The sequence below is a fragment of the Hippocampus comes genome, unplaced genomic scaffold, assembly GCF_001891065.2.
Source record: "Hippocampus comes isolate QL1 unplaced genomic scaffold, H_comes_QL1_v1.1 scaffold122, whole genome shotgun sequence".
NCBI classification, from domain to species: Eukaryota; Metazoa; Chordata; class Actinopteri; order Syngnathiformes; family Syngnathidae; genus Hippocampus; species Hippocampus comes.
In genome coordinates, this window is record NW_017842059.1 from 4,225,738 (window position 1) to 4,252,878 (window position 27,141).

General features: G+C 44.5%; 1 protein-coding gene across 1 annotated transcript in view; it reads right to left on the reverse strand.

Moving 5' to 3' along the window:
• Positions 1-22,454, reverse strand: part of LOC109510783 (alpha-2-macroglobulin-like protein 1) — a 61,473-nt gene extending 39,019 nt beyond the window's left edge. Inside the window, exons 1-13 of the mRNA XM_019861359.1 lie at positions 22,270-22,454; positions 20,056-20,236; positions 19,234-19,390; positions 16,699-16,751; positions 13,686-13,706; positions 9,272-9,440; positions 9,103-9,187; positions 8,764-8,881; positions 8,560-8,674; positions 8,363-8,472; positions 6,689-6,844; positions 4,511-4,747; positions 4,309-4,372 (exon numbers count right to left, since the gene is read on the reverse strand). Of these exons, the coding sequence (XP_019716918.1) occupies positions 4,309-4,372; positions 4,511-4,747; positions 6,689-6,844; positions 8,363-8,472; positions 8,560-8,674; positions 8,764-8,881; positions 9,103-9,187; positions 9,272-9,440; positions 13,686-13,706; positions 16,699-16,751; positions 19,234-19,390; positions 20,056-20,236; positions 22,270-22,349 (1,546 nt within the window). The 5' untranslated portion in view covers positions 22,350-22,454. The remainder of the gene's footprint in view (positions 1-4,308; positions 4,373-4,510; positions 4,748-6,688; positions 6,845-8,362; positions 8,473-8,559; positions 8,675-8,763; positions 8,882-9,102; positions 9,188-9,271; positions 9,441-13,685; positions 13,707-16,698; positions 16,752-19,233; positions 19,391-20,055; positions 20,237-22,269) is intronic.
• Between the last annotated feature and the right edge of the window lie 4,687 nt (positions 22,455-27,141).

The window sequence follows — 27,141 nt, forward strand, 5'->3', positions numbered from 1 at the left end:
GCCCAGGACAAGGGACGGTGGAGACACACACAACGAAGGGCCGCTCCCAGATCCTGGTTAGCGCGCTCCGCCTGCTCATTGGACCGCGGGTGGTATCCCGACGTCAAACTCGCCGTGGCCCCCAGGCACCGGCAGAACTGCTTCCACACTGTGGACACGAACTGGGGCCCCCAGTCGGATACAATGTCCAGAGGAATGCCATGGAGACGGAAAACATGCTTGACGAGGAGGTTGGCAGTCTCCAACGCCGACGGCAACTTGGACAGTGGAATGAAGTGGGCTGATTTAGAGAACCGGTCCACAATTGTAAGAATAACGGACCGCCCACGGGATGGAGGAAGACCCGTGACAAAGTCCAGGGAGATGTGGCACCAGGGTCGAGGAGGAATGGGTAGTGGTCGGAGCAACCCCGCCGGAGGCCGATGCGAGGCCTTGCCGCAGGCGCAGGCGGAGCAGGCGTTCACATAATCCACGACATCCTTCCGAAGCTCCGGCCACCAGAACCGCTGGGAGATGAGGTGCAGAGTCCGGTTCACCCCGGGATGGCAAGCGTTCAACCCGGGATGGCAAGCCACCTTGGACCCATGCCCCCACTGCAACACCTCCGAACGCAGCGGTGGGGGCACAAACAGCCTCCCTGCGGGACATTCAGCCGGGACTTGGACCCCATCCTGAGCCTCCTGAATCCTTCGCTCGATCTCCCACCTCAACGCCCCCAGGATGCAATGGTCCGGAAGAATGGTTTCTGGTGTCCGGTCCCTTTCCGCGGGTTCGTGGAGACGGGAGAGGGCGTCAGGCTTGGTATTTTTGGATCCGGGACAATATGTGAGGGTGAAATTAAACCGAGTCAACAGAAGTGCCCACCGGGCCTGTCGTGAATTCAGTCTCTTTGCTGAGCGAATGTACTCCAGGTTCTTATGGTCCGTGTAAACAGTTAATGGCTCCTTAGTCCCCTCGAGCCAGTGTCGTCATTCTTGTAGGGCTGCAACTACAGCCAGCAGTTCTCGGTTTCCCACGTCGTAGTTCGACTCGGCGGCACTGAGTCGACGAGAGAAAAAGGCGCAGGGGTGCAACTTCTGGTCGACCGGAGAACGCTGGGACAAAACTGCCCCCACTCCTGAATCCGAGGCGTCCACCTCTACAATAAAAGGGTGGTCAGGATTAGGATGTTGCAGCACAGGTGGGTTCGTGAATGCTCTTTTCAAGTTTGCGAATGCTGAGTCCGCCTCCGAGTCCCATTTGAATGGGATCTTAATAGACGTCAACCGGGTTAACGGAAGAGCCTTTTGGCTATAGTTGCGAATAAATCTCCTATAAAAATTTGCAAACCCCAAGAAACGTAGGTCCTTAGGGCTAGTAGGTGTTGGCCAATCCACCACCGCCTTAGTTTTAATGGGGTCGGCTCTCAGCTTACCCTGCTCGATGATAAACCCCAGGAAAGAGATGGTTTGTACATGAAACTCACATTTTTCTGCCTTGACGAAAAGCCTATTCTCTAATAACCGCTGTAAAACGAGCCTGACGTGCTGTTTGTGCTCCTGTAATGACCGGGAGAAAATCAAAATATCATCAAGATAAACAAAACAAAATACATTCAGTATGTCTCTCAACACGTCGTTGACCAGACTTTGGAACACAGCTGGGGCATTAGTCAACCCGAAAGGCATGACTAGAAACTCAAAGTGGCCTAATGGAGTCTTAAAAGCTGTCTTCCATTCATCTCCTATCCCGCACGCGAACCAGATGGTACGCACTACGTAAGTCTAATTTAGAAAAAATGGTGGCCGATTGTAAAGGAGCGAAGGCGGAGTCTAACAACGGCAGTGGGTACTTATTTTTGATGGTAATGTTATTGAGCCCACGATAGTCCACACACGGTCGCAACGACTTGTCCTTCTTTTCAACGAAGAAGAACCCCGCACCTAACGGTGATCGCGATGGTCTGATAAGACCTGCGGCGAGCGAGCTATTAATATACTCCCGTAATGCCTCTTGTTCTGGACGAGACACCTGATATAGCCGAGAGCTCGGCAGCGGGGCGCCCACCTGCAGGTCTATGGCGCAGTCGTACGGTCGGTGCGGGGGCAAAGACCGGGCGCGATCCTTGCTGAAAACCTGTTGCAAATCGTGATAGCAATTGGGCACTCCGTCAAGGCAGATGACTTCAGGGGAATCGGTAGAGACACGCTCGCGCCCCCCTACGGCTGATCGCAAACAATGCTCGTAACAAAACGGGCTCCAAATCTCAATTGCCGGGCGCTTCCATGAAATAATGGGGTTGTGTGTCTTGAGGCAGGGTAAGCTGAGAATAACCGGAACGGCTCGGGAATGCATCAAATAAAACCGTCTGTGTTCGACGTGATTCCCAGATACCTTGAGCTTCAATGGCTCTGTGATTTGTGTCACTACCGCCAGAAGGCGTCCATCGAGATCATGAACACGCTTCTTTTCGGCTAGCTCCTCGATAACACAGCCTATCTCTGAGGCAAGGTCGGTATCGATAAAACAATCATCGGACCCCGAGTCTATCAGAGCCCTGATCCGCCGCGCCCGAGACGCCCCATAGATTTCTCCCTCAAGTTCAAGTCTCTTGGGGTGCCCTGGCCGTGAGTCGACTCTCCGAGGCTCGCGAGATTCAGCGCGGGGTCGTGACTCACAGTACTCGAAGGGCGCAGGTGGTTGAGGTTCCGATGGGCAGGAAGCGGCCCGATATCCCTGTAGGCCGCAGTTGGAACAAGCCTGATCATCGAACCGGCGCCGTCTCTCCTCCGGTCTGGAACTTCCGCCACCCAGCTGCATCGGCTCCTCCCCGGTGGCAGCATTCCGGGCTCGGGGGTGGTCTCCGGACCCAGCTGTCCGAGTAGTCTCGCGGAATGCCCCTCGGTTCGCCGTATGCCGGAAAGGAAACCAACCACCTGCGCGCTCCCGGCTCCTCTCTCTCAGGCGGTTGTCCAGGAGTAGAGAGAGATCAATTAACTCCTCCAGGTTGGTACTGTTGTCGCGGGTAGCCAGTTCATCCTTGAGTAAGGTGTTCAATCCGCGACGAAACAAACCACACAGTGCCCGGTCGTCGTATCCACTCTGGGCGGCCAAAATCCGAAACTCAATTGAATAGTCCGCCATGGATTGTCTTCCTTGGCAGAGCTCAAGTAGCCGGCCTTCAGCCTCTCTTCCCCGCACAGGATGGTGGAACACCCGACGAAACGCGGCCACAAAGCCGGGGAAGGAAGACCGGAGGCTCGGTTGTGCTTCGCTCACCGCAATTGCCCATGACGCCGCCTGACCAGTCAAGAGGCTCATGATATATGCAACCTTCACGTCATCATTAACAAACGGAAGGTTGCTGGTCGAAAACGAGCGAGCACTGGTGGAGGAAGTGCCCGCACTGACCATGCTCACCACCATAACGTGGAGGGTGTGGAAGCATCGGTTCATTAAACGAGGCTCGAAATCATCGAACCTGTGAGCCAGCATGGAAACCGCGCCGCGAAGCTCCGTAACGGCTTGGCCCTGCTGACTCATAAATTGCTCTAGAAGGGACAGAGCGGACAAAACCTTTTCAATGTCTGCGGGATCCATGGTGGCCGGAGTATTCTGTCACGTTGCGCACAAAGCGGGAAAGGAACCGCTTCGTACGCAACAGAAAAACGAGAATAAGTGGATCCCCGAAATAGCAGACACTGACAAGGACTTCGTCACAAAATAATATTTCTTACAAACAAAAACTCCGTCTCATAGAAAAACAGAAAACGCTGGTAAACAACAAGAACCAGGAAATACTATAAACACGACAACAGAAAGCGCTTGCAAAAAACGGCAAGGAGAAAGATTCGGTAAAAACTAGAAATACGCACGCACTAAGAGTATACACAAGGAGACATCGAAAAATGTATCAATTAGCAATAGTACACCCATAGCGCTTTCAAATAGATGGGCAACAGCAGTGGCTCGGCATGGAATACTCCGGCAAGGAGTCAACAGCCGGAGCGCCTAGATATAGCAGGTGTAATCATTGACAAATAGGCAGCAGGTGTGTAGGCAGCAGAATCGAAACGCCTGCCCCCTGCTGTCAATTACGGAACATGACACTCTTTAGTCAGCAGCATTTTACGTGTGAGCGCTCCACAAAATTTGCACCGGTGTAAGATATATCGCAACAAAATACGTCGGTGCAGCACCGATGCAAATGTGTGCCGTGTAAACACCCCTATAGATGAAACTACCACAAGTCTTTTGAATGTGGAAGGAAACCAGCCGAGCTCGTGACAACTGATGCAAGAACAATTAAATGAATTCAAATTAGATTACCTGTGCCCACTGTAACAGCCACTGGAAGACGACCATGCTGCACAATTGCTCCTTTAGACATCACCTAAGTCCACATAAAATCAAAGTGTGACTTTACCCACACAGACATTTGAAACTTGTGTGTATTCAGTTTGCTTTTTACACAGTAATCCAATTTCTAGTACAGACTGAAGTTGTCAATACTGAGAACGACTGAACTCACCAAGTAGAAAAAGTCTAAGCTCTCCTGTCTCTTCTTGAGCTCCTGTCCCTGAATGACGTACTGAGCTCGTACCGTGGCATCTTTGTCACAGGGGATCTTACCGCTGACCTGCATGAGCTTCAGAAAACTACTACTCTTTGAGTAGAATGCTGATACGCCATGGTAGGCTGCCCTGTACTCGGGTCTCTGTATATCTGGTAAATACGGCTCATCATCATCGACCAGTTTGGACTTGGCCTATTAACACAAAAACAAGACAATGGTGAGATTCTAAGCCACCGGCAAATTTCGGGTCAGCCGAATCAACTTTGATCGCTTCTGATAACTTGTTTCTTCCTAATATATCCTTCCATTGAAAACACTGCAGTTATCCAATAGCAATTTAATTTTGTATACGTCAGCATCTTTTTTTCCTTATGTTATATTTCTTTCTTCTTTTCATGTTCCATCTGCCTCATTTTTATTGGACTTTGTGGCAATTTGATTGTGTGTTCCTGCCTAGCAACAAGTGATCAGTGCACGATGCCAGGAAAAAGAATCAGAGCAACTGCTCTTTCTGCTCTATAGTTCCATCCATCCACCCATTTTCCAATCTGCTTTATCCTCACAAGGGTCACAGGGGGTGCTGGACCCTATCCCAGGTGTCTTCGGGCAGTAGGCGAGGGATACCCGGAACTGGTTGCCAGCCAATCATAGGGTACACACACAGACGAACAACCATCCGCGCTCACACTCACCCCTTGGGACAATTTGGAGTGTTCCATTAACCTGCCATGCATGTTTTTGGAATGTGGGAGGAAACCGGAGGACCCAGAGAACATGCAAACTCCACACATGGAGGCTGAGCCGGATTTGAACCCTGCACCTCTGCATTGTGAGGTCGACGCGCTAATCACTGGACCACCGGGCCACTCTCTGCTGTGTAGTTACAAAATATATTTCAGTTGCAAAGTTTCTGCCATTTATACCTCCAAATGTATTTTTGAACGAAACAGGGATGTCAGAGGACAGTAATGTCATTCCCATGGTTCACATTTTGTGCTTCATCTAATGTTGTCATATGAAAACACCAATGAGTTGTAATTATATCTCAAAATCGTTGACGTCCTGCATGATGTCATGTGATATCGCGAGGACTTGTGAGACGCGTGTGTGTGTGTGTGTGTGTGTGTGTGTCTCAGTGACACAGCAGAAGAATAAAAAATTTGAGTGAAACTCTCCTACATTCTCAAAGCCAACCCTTTTTTATTTTTCATGAATAAATCTTATTTTCAGGGAATTTAAGACTTTTATTATCAACCTTTTTAAAACATATTAAACATTACATATTATAGCAGGTGATCATTTTAAACAACAACTTAAAATGGTATGCAATCTCAAATGGTATGAGGAAGCATTTATGGGTATTTTTGTCTCTGCAGAACTTTCAAATCAAATGTGTTGGCTTTCAACAGGCACGAAGCACGGACACATCCAGTGACGATATCACGCCAGTTGCAACGGTTCCACAACAAATTTGTTTTCTGTCATCTGCCACTGCAGTTAACAGTAATCTCACTGCCCTCAGCGGTAGGGCGGTTTTTCTACCATCATCATCTGAATGCAGCACATGCGATGCATATTTTAAACAGTTTAAATCAGTTTTCCAGAGTCGTTACATCCCTAGCCAGTGCATGAATATTAAAAATGAAGAGAAGTTTTCTTCTGGCGGCCGACAAACAAGAAAGCCACTGTTCCCAAGTTCTAAAATTATTAATTTTATGATTCAACATCTGCTTAATGTTCTTCTAATGATTTCTTACATAAAAAATACTGTTCGGTACACAGTTGCAAGACAACAGAAACTTGTCATTTTACTAGTAGCTTTCAGCTAACCAGAATATTAACAAATCTCCTCTTGATACACTGACAGAATTTAACAACAATGCTTAACTACTGCGAAAACCTGCTTTTCATACCTGCAAAACTGTTCTCCTGCCTCTCTCTTTTATGAGGATGAGAGGAAAGGAAGTGGCAGTCGCAGAGCGGAGGGGTGTCGAATCAGTGATGTGCCTCTGTTATCAAATACCAACTCCCCAAAAATGTTTCCTCCCAAAGTTTTTGGCGCCCCTTCGGAGCAGCACCTCTTACGCCGGGCATATGGTGGATTTCCCCCCTTTTTGCGTCACGGGTACAAACCTTAAGGCTCACATGGTCCTTCCAGTTGCTGGTGTCCAATGAAAACGAGGCGACGCCTTTTGTGTTTGTGGTGAGTGTGAAGTTCACTGAGTCCGGGGCAAATAAGTACACAGGTTCATTGGCGACGGGTTTTTTGTCCGGACCCGTCATTTTGATCTGCAAACAACAATTAGGACAAATGTTTAGCCATTTAAGATTTCGGATGGACAAACCTGAAAATAGTCCCTTAAATGGCCAGGCAAATGAAACATGTCCACATAATGCACGTCAACAATGTAATATTAGGGGTGTGGTCAAGTACGGTAGGGTCTGGTTAGCGCTTTGGTTTCTTGGACACCATCCTGGCTACTGAAAAGCAGGCGGTGGCATGCCATCAGGGACTGCAAAGCCTTTTCTGCTGCCACAGACGTACTCATGCTCGCCACATCTCGTTCTTTCGGTCACAACCCATAGCTCGTGACCAAAGGTGAGGGTTGGAACGTAGATCGACCAGAAAATAGAGAGCTTCGCCTTTTGGATCAGCTCTTTTTTCACCACGACAGACCGATACAAAGTCCGCATCACAGCAGACGCTGCACCGAGCCACCTGTCAATCTTTCGTTCCCTCCTGCCCCCTTGTGAACAAGACCTCAAGATATTTAAACTCCTCCACTTGGGGTAAGATCTCATCCCTGACCTGGAGAAAACATTGCACCCTTGTGCGACCGTTTCAGACTTGGAGATGCTGATGTTTTCATCCCAACCTCTTCAAACTCTGCTACGAACTACTCCAGTGAGAGCTGGAAATCCTGGCTCAAAGAAGCCCACAGCACCCAAATTATCTGCAAAAAGCAGATGTGAAACACTGACGCCACCAAAGCAGAGCCCCTCAGTAACTCGACTGCGCCTAGAAATTCTGTCCATATAAGATTATAAACAGAATCTTGGCAAAGGGCAGCCTTGGCGGAGTTAAACCCTCATTTGGAAACTAATCCGATTTACTGCCGTTAGTGTGAAACAAACTCTGACATCGGTGGTATAGTGACGGAACAGGGGGTTCGGTACCCCATACCCCTGGTGCACCCGCCACAGACTCCTTGATGGACAAGGTCAAACGCCTTCTCCAAGTCCACAAAGCCCATGTAGACTGGTTGGGCGAGTTCCCATGCACCCTCAAGGACCCTGTGAAGGGTCTAGAGCTGCTCCAATGTTTCACGGCCGGGACGAAAACCACACGGCTCCTGCTAAATCTGAGGCTCAACTTCCCAATGGACCCACCTCTGCAGCATTGTTGGATACACCTTACCAGGGAGGCTGGGGAGTGTGATCCCTCTGTCGTCGGAATACACCCTCCGGTCCCCCTTCATAAAAAGAGGGACCACCACCCCGGGCTACCAATCCACGCAATGTTGCAGAGGTGTGTCAACCAGGTCAGCCCCACAACAACCAGAGCCTTGAGGAACTCCGGGCATATCTCATCAAACCGGGACTTTGCCACCGAGGAGCTTTTTAACCACCTCACAGTTACGGTCATTCAAATCTATCACAGTGGTGTATTAATGAAAAACATCGTCATCTCTCACATCTCTGGATTTGACCTTAATTGCTTCACTGCTTTAAAGTGCAATTTGTCCTTTGGCTTATTGGTTGGACTTGGTTTCCTGTTGGCTTTTACAGTTCAAAAAGAGTGAGTACCTTTCCCTCAAATGGGATGCCAGGCTTGTACGCTTCAGGTACATCTTCAAAAGTGACTGTTCTGATAACAGCACTGAAGCGTGTCCGCCCTGTCCCTTTCAGGATCACGCCTAAATGGGAAATAGGATAATCAATTAGAACCAGTTATCAAGTCATGTAGGTAACGAGATGGTAAGTAAAATATTTCGCCAACTTACCTGTGCCATGCTCTTCCAGTTCAGCATCCACCACAAAACTATCGGCATAAGTATTCTTATTGAGGGCAAAATCTGCCATGCTCACCGTTTCTGTAGCACAGCCACTGTGATCGGTCTGGAAGAGAGTCACAATTTTTTAGACGAATGCAGTTCATGGATTTACACAAAGGGACAGACAACAGAAGTTCGAGGTCAGCTACTCACTGTCAGTTTATATGTCTTGCAGATGTTTGTCTCCGATTGGAAATGCCAGTAAAAGCGAACAGCATTCCGACAAAACACCACCTTGACTGAACCAACAACTGGCTTTCCGTAAGTGTATCTGCACGTAGAAGCAAAAGTTATTTTCTTTATTATTAGTTCCATAACTCGCAGTAATTGTGATTGCTGTTCAGAAATTAAGGGCATTACATTGAAATAGCATGAGTTTCAGGGCTATTTACAAGACATTTTAATTGCTTCAGTTTAAAAATCTTTCTCTAGCTTTCTTTCTTCTTACAAAAAAATGAGGATGAGCAAATGGAATCAGATTAAAACACTTACTTCCCACAAACCTGAAGCGTGACCTGCTGGTCCAAGATTGAAATCACACTCGGGAGGTGAACAGTTACCTCAAATTTGGGCAAAACTAAATCATGAACAAGAATAAATGCTCATGAACCAAGAAGGAAGGTTAAGCGAGCACAAGCATTGCGTCACAACTATAGCAGACCATATTCCTTGATGTCAAAGCTGTGGGAGATTTTCTCTCCTTTGTCCGTGGTGGCGGTAATAACGTAGGTTCCTTGTGTTGCCTCTTCAATCATGGGATGGGAAAGATCAAGGATTCCCGCCGAAACAAATTTATCCAACCACTGAGCAATCCGATTGGAATTGGGGTCCTACATGGACACAGACAAAAGACAAAAGTGTGATGACTGACCCTCTGTCATCGTGGAGTTGCAAGTGACCATCACACCATCACAACTTGAAGGACAGCACAATTCTTTTAACTTCATGTGGCTCGTGATCAGTGAGAATTCCAGCTTTGATCATTGTCGAATGAAAAAAAAAAAGCTTCCATTCTTGTCCCTCTGTGTTGTGCCAAGACTATATGAACATATGCATGCACTTCTTCTTCTTCTTTTCCTTTCGGCTTGTCCCTTTTCAGGGGTTGCCACAGCGAGTCATTAATTTCCATCTTTCCCTGTTCTCTGCATCCTCTACTCTGACTCCAACTACCTGCATGTCTTCCCTCACGGCATCCATGAATCTCCTCTTTGGCCTTCCTCTCTGTCTCCTACCTGGTAGCTCCATCTCTAACATTTTCCTACCAATTTATCCCCTGTCCCTCCTCTGTACATGTCCAAACCATCTCAGTCTGGCCTCTCTCACTTTTTCTCCAAACTTTCCTGTCTGAGTTGTCCCTCTGATGACCTCATTTCTGATCCTGTCCATCCTTGTCACTCCTAAGGAGAATCTCAGCATCTTTAACTCAGCCACCTCTAACTCTGCCTCCTGTCTTCTGCCAATTGCTAGTGTCTCGAGACCGTACATCATGGCCGGTCTCACAACTGTTCTGTAAACTTTTCCCTTTACCTTAGCTCAGGGGTCCCCAACCTTTTTTGCCCCACGGACCGGTTTAAGTCAGACAATATTTTCAGGGACCGGCATTTAAGGTGTGGCGGATTAATACAACAAAATAATATGGTATGAGCTGCATGAAAACTGTTTTGTTTTCGAAATATAATAATAAACACAAGGAGCGTCTAATCTGGTCGCAACACTCTTATCGCTCTGGTAATGTTTAATGCCTTCAAAATACGATACAACGCAAATTCAAAGTGCATGAAAATGACGACTCACCACAGCCCAGAGCTTGATTTTCTGCAATCAGACAGTCCCATCTCGGGGTAATAGGAGACAATGACACCTCAAGTGTGTGGTTTATGTCCAGTCTACTTTGTAATTTTGTTTTAGTCGCTGTTGCTGCAGAAACTCCCCACCTCACACAGGTAGGATGTCGGAAATAGCAACAGTGCTATTGTGGCGATCTCAGAGTATTCAGACATAACTTTGATCCAGTTGTTTCGAACGTAACTTTTAAGGCCGCCGTCATTTGCGATCTCCAAGCAGCTTTTTTACTCATTTTGCGGGCTTCAGCATTTTGTTTTTGAGCGTCGTCGGTCACGTGACCGAGAAGTGTAGTTTGACGTGAGTCAAGCGTGACACAGATGGCCGGTCTCACAACTGTTCTGTAAACTTTTCCCTTTACCTTAGCTGACACCCTTCTATCACAAATCACTCCTGACACTTTTCTCCAGCTGTTCCATCCTGCCTGCGGTCTATTCTTCACTTCTCTTCCACAATCTCCGCTGCTCTCAACTGTTGATCCTAGGTACTTAAATTCCTGTATCTTCGACACCTCTGCTCCCTGTAAACTCACCGTTCCACTGGTCTCCCTTTCATTTATGCACATGTACTCTGTCTTACTACGACTGACCTTCATTCCTCTTCTCTCCAGTGCAGACCTCCATCTTTCTAGGTTTTCTTGTAGCAGCTGTCTACTCTCACTAAAGATCACAATGTCATCTGCAAACATCATGGTCCAGGGCGACTCCTGTCTGACCTCATCTGTCAATCTATCCATCACCATAGCAAACAAGAAGGGGCTCAGGGCCGATCCTTGATGCAGTCCTACCTCCACCTTGAAGTCTTCTGTCCGTCCAACTGCACACCTCACCACTGTTGTACTATTCTCATACATGTCCTGAACCAACCTAACGTACTTCTCTGCAACCCCTGACTTCCTCATACAGAACCACAATTCCTCTCTTGGCACCCTGTCATAAGCCTTCTCTAAATCTACAAATACACAGTGCAGCTCCTTCCTACCTTCCCTGTACTTTTCCAGCAGCATCCTCAGGGCAAATATTGCATCTGTGGTGCTCTTCCTCGGCATGAAACCATACTGCTGTTCACAAATCTCCACTTCCTGTCTCAACCTGGCTTCAACTACTCTTTCCCAAACCTTCATCGTATGGCTCATCAACTTTATCCCCCTGTAGTTGCTACAACTCTGTACATCGCCCTTCTTATAGATTGGTACCAGGACACTCTTCCTCCACTCATCAGGAATCTTGTTCGTGTCTAATATTCTATTAAACAACCTAGTCAGAAAATCAACCGACACCTCCCCTAAGCACTTCCATACCTCCACTGGTATGTCATCTGGACCAACCGCCTTCCCACTCTTCATCCTTTTTAATGCTTTCCTGACTTCATCCTTTCTAACCTGATCGACCTTCTTCTTAATCCTCTCTGGCTCTTCATTCCTACGTTCCCTATTGTTTTCCTCATTTAACAACTCCTCAAAGTATTCTTTCCATCTCCTCAACACACTTTCCTCACTCGTAATGACATTTCCCTCTCTGTCTTTAATCAACCTCACCTGCTGTACATCCTTCCCAGCCTGATTTCTCTGTCTCGCCAACCTGTACAATTCTTTTTCACCTTCCTTTGTGTCTAACCTCTCGTATAACTCCTCATATGCCTTTTGTTTGGCCTTGGCCACTTCTCTCTTCACTTCCCTTGTCATCTTCTTGTACTCCAGCCTGTTCTCTTCTGTTCTCTCACTATCCCATCGCTTCTTCGCTAATTTCTTCCTCTGTACACTTTCCTGAACCTCAACATTCCACCACCAAGTCTCTTTGTCCACCTTTCTCTGTCATGTGGCCACACCGAGCACCTTCTTTCCTGTCTCCCTAATCACTGCTGCAGTAGTCTCCCAATCATCTGGGAATTCCTCAACGCTGCCCAGAACTGCCCTTACCTCACTCCTAAATTCTTCACAACAGTCTTCTTTCCTCAATTTCCACCATTTTATTTTCTTCTCTGTCTTCACCCTCTTCCTTTTCCTCACCTCCATTGTCAGCTTGCACACTACTATCCTATGCTGTTTGGCTACACTCTCTCCTGGCACCACCTTACAGTCGTTAACCTCCCTCAGATTACCTCTTCTACATAGGATATAATCTATCTGTGTGGACCTGCCTCCACTCTTGTAAGTTATCAGGTGTTCTTCTCTCTTTTGGAAATAGGTGTTTACCACGGCCATTTCCATTCTTTTGGCAAAGTCTACCACTGCCTGTCCTTCCAAGTTCCTATCTCTAAGTCCAAACTTGCCCATCACTTCCTCATCGCCTCTGTTACCTTCCCCTACATGACCATTTAAGTCTGCTCCAATCACTACTCTCTCTCCCCTGGGAATGCTCTCTGTCACTCTATCCATCTCATTCCAGAACTTTTCCTTTTCTTCTAACTCACAGCCCACCTGTGGGGCATACCCACTGACTACATTCATCATCACACCTTCTATCTCTACCTTCACGCACATCAACCTGTCTGACTCTCGTTTTACTTCTACTACATGTCTAGCATATTTTTCCTTTATAATCACCCCTACTCCATTCCTCTTCCCATCTACACCATGGTAGAACAGCTTGTAGCCTCCTCCAATGTTTCTAGCCTTGCTGCCCTTCCACCTTGTCTCCTGAACACACAAAATATCTACTCTCCTCCTCTCCATCATGTCAGCTAGTTCTCTGCCTTTCCCTGTCATTGTACCTACATTCAGAGTTCCTAACCTCAGACCAATACTTCTAACCTTCCTCCTTTCCCTCTTTCTCTGTACCAATCTTCCTCCTCTTCTTTGTCTTCTTCTTTGACCAACAGTAGTCCAATTTCCAACAGTACCCTGTAGGTGAACAGCACTGTTGGCAGTCGTTTTTATCCTGGGCCCCGACCGATCCAGTATGGAAATCGTTTTATCAACTCGCATGTTCGTTTTGGCAAAAGTTTTACGCCGGATGCCATTCCTGACGCAACCCTCCCCATTTTTCCGGGCTTGGGACCGGCACTGGGGAACAGTGTACCCCCAGGGGAGGGCACTGCTCCCTAGTGACTGGGTATGGGCATGAACATATGCATGCACAATTTTTTGAAATTCATCTACCAATGTTCCATTGAAGTCTCTCTTGAAGCATCACACCCACCATATTATGTTTCAAATGAGAAACTTTCACTGTTCCTCTCAGCCACTCAAGAGAACATCATGCGTCAGTGTGGCTCAAAACGGGGATTCTTACCTGAAGGTCCACCACTGTGTACTGAAAAAGAACAAAGAAGTCAAACTTATTAGGTGCTAGTATCACAATATCACATACACACATACGTGCATCCATCGTTTAGAGGTGTCAAATTATCGCATTAATTGCGATTAATTAATTACAGTCGTATTTAGCGCATTGTGTTTTTTTACTCGCGGTAATTTAAGTTTTAATCTCTAACTTTCTTGTTTCTGTAGGTGGGTTGCCTTTTTCCAATATCTCTTTTTAATATGTTGGCTTCCTGTGTTCGAGTTGTTGAGTGTGGGAAAACAACTGTCAGTCACAGCCTGAAGCGGACATTGATTGGCTGTCATTATTTTTGGGCTTATTTAGCAAAAGCTGATTGGCTCCCATTGGAGTTGGGCGGGCTAAGTAAGCAGCAGTGAGGAGAGGAGAGGTGAAAATGGAGGAGCATGTGAGAGTTCTCGGCACAATAAATGGACAATTTACATTCCAAAAACACCCTGACGGCACTATTGATAAAGGTAGAGTGTTGTGCCTAATTTGTAAGAAGGAGTTTGCTTACCACCGAAGCAGCTCAAGTTTAGCCTCCTACATCAATGCAAAACACCCAGTCGCAAGTGCAGCTACGGTGAACGTTAGCCCCAAAAGTGTGAGCGATCGAGGGAGCCATAGCAAAGCTTTTCGCCAAACTAAACTCGAGGAGAACATGAGGTATGAAGTCAGCATAGCTGTTGTGTCCTCTGTAGCCTATTAGAAGTGGTTGATGTTTATTTCAGCACTTGATTTTGTCATGGTGAATAGTGTTATTTCTGAAGTGCTAACTTACAGCACTGTACTTTAAGGGTCTGTTTTCTTTATTATCTGAAGCAAGTTTCATGTTCAGTACTTGTATTGCTCAGAAAAATTTTCTTATTGTTTTTGATACGTTAACCTAAGCACTTTCTAAGGACCTGATGTTCTATTTTATTTTTATTTTGTAATTGTTTGGAGATGTACAAAAACAAAACAGTTATATTCCCCCTGGTGGTCGAAACTAAAGGTTGCAGGTAGGATTTGGGATTAGTCTCAAATACAGCAGAAAGCAAATGGCTTGGACTGCATCTGTTCAAGTCTGTATAAAAACAATAAAATACTTTATAATACCACTTTTTTGTGATGTGAATCTTTTGATCTGCCTCAATGCTCAATAATGTAATCAATTTAAAAAGAAAATAGCGGTTTTCGAAGGACTTTTTAGAGGAGATTAAAATATAGATTAATTATCCCAATTAATTACAGATCATAATGAATGAATATCACCATTTTTTTAATCTCTTGACAGCACTACTATCGTGAAACCTTTCCTGCATCCTGTTTCGTGATAACACGATAAGCTGTCCACTGTAGTAACCGCTGTCCCTGAAAGGGTTCATTACAGGTTGTGAGTGGACATTCCACCAACTTTCGTCACCACTTTCCTGTAGTTATCTACGCTCATCAATATTTGTTTTTATGTCAATCAGTTCGCTCAGCCAATGAAATGTCAAGACATGAATGGATGTCAACTTTAGCTTACGAAAACCCCTCCGTTCCTATTCTGATTGGTTAGCTGTGGTGTTATTTCGGAAGGCAATGAAAACGCTGAACATTTCAGGAAAGACACCGTATTGTTCAATATATGCATAATTCAGAGACTGAAAGGGTTCATCCATTTTAACTCAAGTTTTTATCGGACAATGCACTGTATTTAAAAAAAAAAAAAAAAAAAAAGACGGCTGCTCAAAGCAAGCAGGTACAGTATTTAAAACTGCTTGTGTTTCTGGATTGTCGATGAAAGAGTTGCTAAGGTGATATCAAATCAGGGATTGAAAAATAAATTGATGGATGTGATTTTTATTTGTCAAAACACCAATTGTTATGACACAGAATTATTTATTTGAACAGATCAATGCAATAACAGAAATATGATAGATTCAGAGTTCTTTGCAGAAGAAAACTTGTGTTTAATGAACATCGCGTTGACTATTTTGGGAAATGAACAAAACGGCAATTGCCTAAAAAATTGGAACTGTGTTTTTATTTTGTCGGCCAAAACATCTTAAACACCACACCGTTCCCATTTTCTGTTGTTTCACCTCACAAACTGTGTGTGACTATGATGCCATCACTGAGCCAAAATGTCAAAGAAGGAACAGAGAATGCAGTCCAAAAGTATAATTACGAGATAGCATTCTCCCTTAATGGTTGTGGAGAGTGTAGATGTGACATCGGAATGTGCAGACAAGTTTCTGGTGTATACTTGAGTGCTGCATTGTTTACTTTCCATGCCCAAGACTTGACCTTTCATCTTCTGGCAAAACAGAAAGGGCAATATTTTATCTCTGATAAGCATCAAGACTGAGAATGTTACAGAGCGTGCTGTACTGCATAATTTGTACTCAGATGGAGTTTAAATTGGATGAGCAAGGGTGTTGAGATCACTCGTTTTAAAGTATTGCTTTTAGTAATTTAAATTACTATTTAATTTACAACATTCCATTAAATATTTCTAATTTCAACTTTGGGCCCTGCAAGATTGATGACTGAGCTACCGTTAATACTGTAATAAAACATCACCCTCGCTGTTAGCTGGCAGGTTTTCATTCAAATAAAAGAAAACCAAATCAGACAAATTCAGCATGTGGTAAAACAGGGAAAGAAAAAAAACTGTGCAGTACTCTCAATCCGTTTTGGCAGATCTTCAACATGCACTGCAGATCGTTTCCCCACTAATGGAAAAGGCCTTGAGCCTGTATTGATTCAGATGTTTGGGTCAAATGCAGTATGAGGCAAATGAACTCTGACAGCATGTTTATCACACTACTCCACACAGCGTATCACACCCACGCCGGCTTCAAAAACCAACAAACAGCCCTCCGTTCACCTCCCACTCTCTTGAACAAAAATAGTGGCTTGTTCTTAACATTTACCAGAAATCACACCAGACAAAGTTCACCGTTACATCCACTTTAACAATCACTCAAACGACAGAAATCAATTGAAAACTTACCAGCCGGTCCACAGGGATGAAACTGGAATCCATGGAAACAATTCGGAACTGCACTGTAAAGAAACGGCAAGTATTCAAGCACTGCATTGTATACATTACAGGGAGGGAAAAGCACATTTGACAACATTCATTTATCCTGCTGTGAATGTCATAATTACAAATAGATTATACACAGTTTTAGACATTAACGGTGGCCGGATGGCCCGTGGGCAGTGGGCTGCAGTGTCAAAAGCCTATTCCCACCTTTGGACGCTGGCCCAACCAGGAAGAAAGGTAAGAAGTAAGTCAGATTCACTGAAAATGGCCCAACAGTGTATTTTTTTGTTTTGGACCAAATTGCTTTTATCACTGAAACAGCCCAGCAGAAACCATATGTTGTTATGAAATAATGTGATGAGCTCACGCATGACTTTATATCGGGGCATAAATTAGTCTCATGTGGCTAGCCTCAGCTAGCATAATCATCGCTAGCCGTAATAGATTCATACCAAGAGCAGCAGGGTCGCGGAACAGAACAACACATGATGATTTGTCGGCAGATTATTATGGATGTATATACTAAGACAATAGTGTTTGCTAATGACACAAACACGTCTGCTTTTTTTTTTTATTATCTTTATTGAACATGTCTGCTCACAATGGACGCACAATGGAGGCTATTTTTTTTTTTAATCTTTGAACACATATGCTCACAATGGACGCGCTTTCTTTTATCTTTGAACACGTCTGCTCACATCGGAGGCGTCACTTCTTCGTCTACCAAGGAAGTGTCACTTCCTCGTGTAAGGAAGTCGAGTGGCGCATTCAAGTGCACTCAGTTTGGTCGAGAACCGGTTTTCGATCGTAATCCGAGGCATAAAAAATAAAAAATAAAAAAATCGAAATTTTTGGTCGAAAACCGATTTGGTTGAGAACAGACGTTCGAAAACCGAGGTTTGACTGTATTATTATTATTATTATTATTATTATAGAAGGCGGCCCAGTGGTCAACTGGTTAGTGCATCGGCCTCACAGTACAGAGGTGCAGGGTTCGATTCCGACTTCCTGCCTTCCTGTGTGGCGTTTACAGGTTATCCCCGTGCCTGCGTGGGTTTTCTTCGGGTATTCCGGTTTCCTCCCACATTACAAAAACATATTTTTCAGGTTAATGTAATTGACTAAATTGTCTTTAGGTGTGAGTGTGAACGTGAATGGTTGTTCATCTACTGTATGTGTGCTCTGCTATTGGCTGGCAACCAGTTCAGGGTGTATGGATGGCTGGATTATCATAGAAGTGTTTGGACAATGCGGACCAACACCAAGACGCTTTACACCACCAACATCGCAGCTGTGGCTTACGTCTGCTTGTTTACAGCAGGGGTCCCCAACCTTTTTTGCCTCACGGACCGGTTTAATGTCAGACAACATTTTCAGGGACCGGCCGCAACACTCTCTGGTCGCTATGGTAATGTTTACACGGGCCATCAAAGTACGATAGACCGCAAATACAAAGTGCATGAAAAATATGACTCATTATCGCCGCATTTTATGTAGACTGGGCTTGGTGCATGGGAATCTCCCGTTGTGATCATTCCGCATTTTAAGTAGGACTCCTGACACTGTGTATTAAATTTCGCCTTCTTTTTCTTGAAAGTCATAGGCTCCCCCTCTGTCTCCTGGCTGGGCCTTTCCCCCTTCCCAAAGAAACTTTCCAAAGACCTTTGTTTTTTAATCATTTTGCTAGTACAATCAAACCTCGGTTTTCGTCCATAATCCGTTCCAGAAGGCTGTTCGAAAACCGAAACGACGCTCTTTTTAAAATAAAAATGTTTACTGAACACGTCTGCTCACAATGGAAAGCAACACAAGGAAGTGTCACTTCCTCGTCTACCCGAGGAAGCGTCACTTCCTCGTATAAGGAAGGCGAGAGGAGTCAAATTGTGCATTCAAGTGCGCTCAGTTTGTTCGAGAACCGAAATTTGTTCGTCATCCGAGGCATAAAAAACTCGAAATTTTTGGTCGAAAACCGAATTGGAGAACCAAGACGTTCGAAAACCGAGGTTTGACTGTAGCTGGATTTCATTTTAGCGGTAACCTATCACGTGACTGAGAAGCGCGCCTCCACCTGCCTCAAGTGACATATTGTAGACGGATGTAACAGAGGATACGGCAATTTTTCAAAATAAAACATCTTTCAGATTCCAAAATGAATAAAACGGAAGTAATTTAAGTTATGTATTCTTTCTCTGCGGCCCAGTACCAAATGACCCACTGACAGGTACCGGTCCGCGGCCCGGGGGTTGGGGACCTCTGGTTAGACTGTTAATGCTGGCTTTGATTTGTGAGTGCGGTTATTTTGTTGAAGCAGCATGGACTTGAAGAGGGGTGTGGGATTAGTGAACCGAGGCCACAAGCAGCTCTTCTGGCTCAGAAGTACTCACTATTGTAAATGTATTGTTTTACAAGTGCAAAGATAAATTTGGTTGTATTGCAACAAACTATTCCATCCCAAAATGGTCTCTCAACTGTTAATGTTTTGATTGTGGCGATACTTACCGGTCTGCCCAGGTTTGTAGATGGGTTTATCAGTCTGGATAATGTGGATGAAAGCAGGGGGCACAATGAGAATTTTGGTCTTTTTGTTCATGGTGGCACTCTCCCCTTTCACAGTGACGTTTATGGTTGCCACAGTATTAGTGCGCACTGCCGGGACCTACAGTGCCAAAAAACACACACGCAGACGCCAACAGATATATTGTAAATTGAGGGAGGGGACAAATGAGAAAGAGATGGAATTTGTCCAAATATTCTATTACCAAGAGGCAACAACAAACCACTCCACAAGGTCAACGATGAAATCACTCCATATTTTTAAGCATACGCTTTCACTTGTTTTTACAATGCAAGTGGAGCTGTTATTACATAACGAGGGGCAGCAACTGCTTCCAAAATTTCTAAGGGCCCTTTTTTGGTCCATATGTGTGTGCGTGTTGAGGGACTAAGGGTCGGGGGAGGGAATTTTTTTCCAGAGGAATGCAGGTACATTGCTGGGCTGCAGTAGAACGCAGCCTTTGTTGAGCTGCAGGTCGAGAAATGCCAGACCAATTCTGACACAGCTAGAGTTTAACTCAGGGTGAGGGGGAGAAACCGAGAGAAATCAAAAGCTATTATCACTGAGTGATTGGGGTCACTTGGGCGGTCATTGAAAAGGCGCAAAGCTTGTTTGGTTACATAACAACTCACTGTGGGGAGACAGTCCAGAGCAGTTATTTGCTAAAGAGCCGTGCCGATAGCTCGAGTCATGGCACCAGTGAGATAATTTGCTACATAATGATGGATGGACGAACGGAAAGATGGATAGACAGTCAACAAACGGACCTGAAAGTTCAGGCACTGGTAAAAGTCCTGTTTGGCTGCCTTCTCCAGGATGACGGCGCTGCCAGTGTCCGTGTCCAGGGTGATACTCAATGAAACGAGCTCCGTGGGCCCCTGGATGAGGGCACACAACGTTTCCTGTGACCCTCCTCTAACCCGGGAACTTACAGTCACGGCGAAGATGCTGCATGGACCGGAAAAACACAAACATTGAGCAAGTAAACAACTCAAGTGTAATGTGACTGGATTTCTTTTGAGACAGCAAATGTAGCAAAATATTGAAAAGTGAAAAATTATACATGAGGGCTCTACACTAGCTTTTGCACTGGTATTACGAGTGCTGCCAACTTTTTTTTGTTGGTCACACCAACAGATTTGGTCGAGCCATTTTTGTTGACAGGAACACATAACCATATTGGCTGATGTATCGTCATCTCAATGGGCATAGCGTGGTTTTGTATGATGTAAAGACTGACAGTGGCTGAAGATATACAGTACTGTATTCGCAAAATATTTTACGAGAACAGCTTTGTAGGCAACAAGCAGTGGATGACAAAACATTATTTTATATAACTTCAAAAAAGGACAAAAAAAGGAAACAATACAATGGCAAAAACTTAAAACATCAGTAAAAAGCAGTCAAATAATGGCTTTCAGCTAATAAAATTTAAAATTTGTTATATTTGTAGGTTATTAGCTCAACAAAATACTCCAATTGTGCCATTTAACAATTGAAAACAAAAACATTTGACATTTTTTTATCCACTACTGACGTTTTTATTCATATCCAGGAGTTAAAAAAAAATCTTAGGGCACCAAAGTATTTGATTTTTATTCCTCTTATGACTTTGGGGTGTATAAAATGTCATTGAATATTCAACGAGGCTGAAGAATGGAACCAAAAGTGGTTTGATTAGATATTAAAACCAAAGTGATGAGATGGACCATGATTGTATTCGAGTAAAATAGTGATTTCACCCCCATCATTCACACATATACACATTTATATTCACACATACACACACACACACACACACTCACACACATACACACTTATATTCACACACACACACACACACACACACACACACACACACACACACACACACACGCACACACACACACACACGCACACACATATGTATAGTGACTGGCGCACATTTCAATTCTTTTCCATTATACAATACAATACATCCTGATTTATATAGCGCTTTCACAAACACTGCAGCTGTAACAAAGCGCTTAACAAAACAGTTAACATAAAGTAAAATAATAAACACAGCACTGTCATGTTAGCAGCCATCTTATTTCTCATTATGTGAACAATATTCCGCATTCGCTTTTGTGAAACAAAAAACAATATTTCCAAGTAAGAAACTTTTTCACATCAAAATAACCCACTGCTGTGATTGTTCTCGATAAAGAACATCTGTATGAAACAGTAAACAATTTTGCCAAAGCCTTACTGTTCATATTCTTTTTCAAATATATCAGCTGGTCTTCATGGTTCGGCACCAAAAAAAAAAATATTTGCAGATTGTCCTGTTGCAATTTATACTTCCAATCAGGAGACTGTCAGCTTTGTGTTATAAACAGACTCAGCTTTAACACCGTGTGAATCAATTTGTGAGTAAACTGAGACAAGGTTGTTATTATTTTTGTCGTCATACTTTTACTGCCATTTTTTGAGGAGGGGGGGGGCGTGAAGTGTTTGTATAGTTGGTGCCGTGGCTCAATTAAGGTTGTAAATCACTGCAAAAAAGTGTTTACGTGCAAAACATGAGAGTTGAGTCACCAACTACCAATGAAAAGTGAATGAAGCAATATTGGTGAGTAAACAAATTAGTTCTTCATTCTCCAACTACTTTTAACCATAGACTGAAATACTTGCGCGCTGCATGAGAAATAAAGGCCATGTTTGAGGTTTCGCTTGGTGGGGGGCAGAGAATACCATCCATCGCCTCGGATCCCAAAAAGAAAATTACATGACGACGTCGTTGGATTGAAGCAGTACTTTGCAATGCAAACGGTCGATGCGACAACGCCAAACACACGCTCTCATATTACGCAAATACATCGGGGTCAAAATGCTGAGGGACAACGATAGAAAGATAATCTTCATTAGGCAGGACCTGTGTCCCGAGTTCATACAAACATCGTGCGGAGATCAACGGTATGACTCTCGAGATCACCCTGGTCAAGATTGGCTCCACTTACGTGTCATTGAGATGAGCCGATGAACCACTTTGCAAAAAGAGAGACGCCAGTATAACCGCCAAGGTGTGGACAGGTGCCATGTTTGCGCAGCACACACAGCGCGTTGTTCCGACTGGACTGAAGCTTTCTGCACTGGAGCCCTGGGACACCGATGCAGACTCTGAACAAACTTTTTGGACTTTGCTTTTTTATACCCCACCGAAAAACCGCACCCCCCCCACCCCTCGCTTCACGAACCCTCCCACTCGTCTTTACCCTGCAACCAAATAAATTTCACTTCCCAAAAGTTCAAGCTGCACTGGCCTGCTGCCAGTTGTCCACAAATTCAGAAGAATTTGATAGTTGTTGGGGGTGGAGGGGAGGGGTTGGAGCAAAATGGGCTTTTTTTCTTTCCTTTTTGGAGCTCCAGCCAGATCGTCATTCACAACTGACTGCTCACAATGTGACACAAATTTTCACGTTATGAAGCATTTACGTTGTTACGGCAAATCACTGTTACAGCAACTGTTTTTATTTTTAGGCACACCAGAAAACGTTTTTGGGTTTTTTTTTTTGTTGTTGTTTTTTTAACATAAAAATGTACAAAGAATTTTGGAATTCGCTGCCTCAAAGACAAGTAGCTACATGAGAAACAGTTCAAAATCCCGTCACTTTCATTCTGATCTCCACATTGGCATTTGGTCACATTATTTATTGACTGTATATTTCATATGTATTTTAAATTTAGATTGAAAAAGAAATGATACAAAAACATACATTACAAACATAGCCAAACAATATTGTGTATTTGTTTTCTGCAATGTAAAAATGCAAGATCCAGCAAGGTGTCTGACTGAGTAACAGAGTGACACACTATCAACAGTTTGCCCACTGTGCTGTAGCGCTTCATGAGGCCTCAACTACCCATCACCAAACACCTCACTCAAGGATCAAACCCATAACTTGCATCAACTTGCAACTTTTATAAATGCGCAGCACACTGACCGTTGAGCTAACCGTCCCCCCAGTGTTGGAGCCGTAAAAGAGCCGTTAAAATGACTGGCTCTTTAATGTATTTCAGCAATCTTTAAAAGTACCAATCTCCATCCAGCCATGATCTGATCCGCTTAATATTTTACTCATAAAATAACCACAGGCACATCACAGTTCAGTACTTTACATGTTTAAGTGACAGGACGAATTTGAGCAAGGCAGACGCTGAGCTCTGCAGACATATTTAAGTCACCAACTCATTCTGGATACCAGCTCACATTGTTGTCACACCATGGCAAGAGCAGTGACATTGCTCCACTGCACAAGTCGCAGTGATTGGTAGAAATAGATGTATCTGTCTAGACTGTCATTTGTTCAACATTTACCGGTACATGACCCGAGTTGCTTTGATTGGTGCATTTGGCAGCGATTTAAATCAGCTGTAAACACTCCCACAGCAGCGTATCCCATGCACCTGCAGATCCTTACTTACCAACATCGGTCTCAACTGCTCTGGCTCACAATTGTGCAGCCAGAGTTTCGCAAATCACGAAAATAGGAGTCCTTCGTGAGTTACAAAGAAATTAAATTGCAACAGAAAGTGCAGGTTCAACATTGTTAGGGCACCATAACGTGCAGAAAAGACAGGATGAATGGAAAAGAGAAGGAAGACCTATACTTGCCGCATGGGCCTGCAGACAAAGAGCGACTTAGCAGGAGAAGCGGGGAGACCAGAGCTGGCTAGAACCCGCCAACAGCTCCTGGTACCACTGTTCGAAATCTGGTTTGGGCAGTGGAGGCCTGATGCCCTCAGACCGGCACAGCAGAGCCCACAGAGCAGCAGCAGCAGAGTGAGGGAGATGTGGCTTGGGAAAAAAATGGTAAAATGAAGACAAAACAATGCAGAGATTAGAAAGCATTTCAAACAATAAGAAGAAAAGATGAAACATTTTTTTCAACTTGGAAATTTGTTCTTAACTGCAGTATGCTTTATACCCTCGAGCCGCTATATCCCTGTTTTACATTTCTGTATCCTAATTTGACGTGTCTACTGCAATGGCCCAGTTTCTCACAGTAGCATTAACATGTTCATCCTGTTCCGTTTTACTTAATCTTTCCTTTAATTGTAGCTCCCCTGCAGTTTGCATAAAGAAGCGATGTCCTTCCTTGAGCAGAATTACAAATCACTGCAGACACTTTCACTTGTTCATGTCATGACTCATTCAGCAAAGGACTTTATTTCTCTAGCCCCCCGTAAACATCACAAGATGTGGTAACTAAAACCGAAACCAAAAAGGGCTCCCCATGCATGTTAGCCCTCCGAATTAATGAGCAAAGAAAGATGAAAGAAAAATATACATGCTGTACTTGAAGATGCGCGTCCACTGTGAGAGGCGGAATCTAAAAAAAAAAAATTTTTTGAATCCGGATATCACCTTTTTTTTCAGACTTTATGTGCATGTTTATTGCTGAAATTAAATATTTGAACACATGATAAAATGTATGTCAGTATTTGGTTTGTTTACAATTACAGAGGTCAGGCATTTCCTTTTGCACACACTGCAGCAGGAGTTTTGGCCCTCTCTGCCACAAAGATCTTCTGTAAATCTGTCAGGTTGCGGGACTGTCTCTGAGCAATGTGGATTTTCAGCTCCATCGAAAGATTTTCTGTTGGATTTGAGTCTGGAAACTGACTAGGCTGGTCTTGAACATTTATATGCTTCTTACGGAGCCACTCCTTGGTTATCCTGGTTGTGTTCTTCGGGATCAATGTAATGTCAGCGGACCCATCTTTAATGCTCTCACTGAAGGGGTTTCTTGGCCAAAATCTCGCTGAACCTGGTGCCGTTCATCCTGTCCTTAAATTTTTTTCACTCACAAGATCAAGTATGTATTTTTATCCAGAAAATGTAGGTAGACCTGCACCACTCATTTGAAAATTACATGTCTGAGGCGGCCACCCTCGGCTGGCCTCTGAGCTGAAGATTTGATGCTCTGAATTTCAGTCTGTCCATCCATCCGTTCATTTTCTGCACTGCATATCCTCACTAAGGTGGTGTAAAGGCGTGCTGGAGTTTTCAAATTCCAACTTTGGAATTTCACAAAGACACGACAACTGGGTTTGTTGTGGAGCTCGCTGTCCGACATCAATCCTGCCAAAGTGGGCACTTAAAAAGCACATGTTGCACTGTGACGTAGAACATTCCAAAAGCCTACTTCGAGGGCTGGTCAGCCGATGGCTTCATGAACTGGCTGCCAGGCGGACGTGAACATACTGGACTACATTAGCGGCTGGCGTCCACAATATGCTGTTCCATGTCTGGCTGGAAAGAAACGGATTTGATCCTGCTAACCTCTTCTGTTTAATGACTGAAAGCTAATTGCTGCATTGACCAGTTGTAACTTTTAACACCACCGCATAAAAATTGCTGCGGGGGGGACATCCATGCCTGACTGCCTCCTGAGACTCAACATTTAGCTGAGCTAAATGGCCGAAAATTTGACAGAGTCGATGTATGCCGAGCAGGAATGTGCATATTCATTACTTTTAGTGCTAATTGGTGACCGTTTCAGACACTAGGTGACAACAGAATGTGCCAAATCAAGCAATGTTACAATACTCGCCTGCTATGATGTGGACAGGCAGAGATTGGGGGCGGGGGGGGATAACAAGCTAAGGTCCAAAAGGGGACATGCTAATTTGTTGTAAATCTCATCACAAAAAGCCCTTAAATAAATCACTCCAGATATTTATACACGGCTGAATTTTAGTACTGACATAATATTTACCTATAATCCTATTATATAAGTGCCAATCTACAGCCCGCCCAAGTGTCCCCTTGATACAGTGCAGTCATCCTTTACGGTGTTAACCAAGACGTCTTAGTGTATTAGCAATAGTAACTTTTGAAACAATGGTACCACCTTTTTTCATGCCCTCCGATGTAATTCTGGGCTAATTTCTCACCTTTCTCACCATCAGTGAAACCACATGAGGTGTGATTTTGCATGGAGCCCGAGTCCGAGGAAGGCTGACAGTCATCATTAGCCTCTTCCATTTCCTAACAATTGCTCCAACTGTTGATCTTTATTCACCAAGCTGCTTGGCAATTGGCCCATAGTCCTTTCCAGCTTGCGGAGGTCTACAATTTTGTCTCAGTTGTCTCGCCCTTAGTATTGGATGCAGTCTGACTGATAGTTCGGTGATTTCCGAGTACTTAATGTATAGTGGACAAGTTAGCATGCACAGACAGGAAGAAGCTTCTGCATTAGCATCTGTGGTGAGTATGATGTTATTTGTTCATTTAATGGTTTAATTATTGTTTCCTTGTCCACCCGGGTGGTATCTCCTTCAAGCTCGAGTATTGTACCACAGGCCTGGGAGCTTGAGGGTACAATCTTAGCTTTTTACAGTATTGCACTCTTCTGCACAAGGATGTCAGAAGTTGTTCCTGGTAGCTGCTGGAGCCATCCATCCAGTTTGGGGGTAGCTGCCCTCAGTGGGCCAATCACTAGTGGCACCACTGTTCCCTTCACCCTCCATTGTCTCGTATTTCTCCAGCTTTTCGTGTTCCTTTTTCCAGATTTTGCTATCATTTGGGATTCTTGAAGACTACTGTCTTCTCATGTTTATCCACCACCACTATGTCAGGCTTGTTGGCTATGACCAGTGTGTCAGTCTGGATCTGGAAGCCAGAGGATATGGATGTGTCAGAGGAGTGCAGTTCAGAAAGCATGAATGGGAACTCTGCCTGTGTTTTGGTTGTTCTTTAGCTTTGTGTGGCTTTCTCAAGCCCAGTTTTGACAAAACTTGTTGAGAGGTAAAGAACGTGATATAACAACACTTTTCAGAAAATTATAGTGCACATACACTGTCTTCTACATTACAGTATTAGGTGT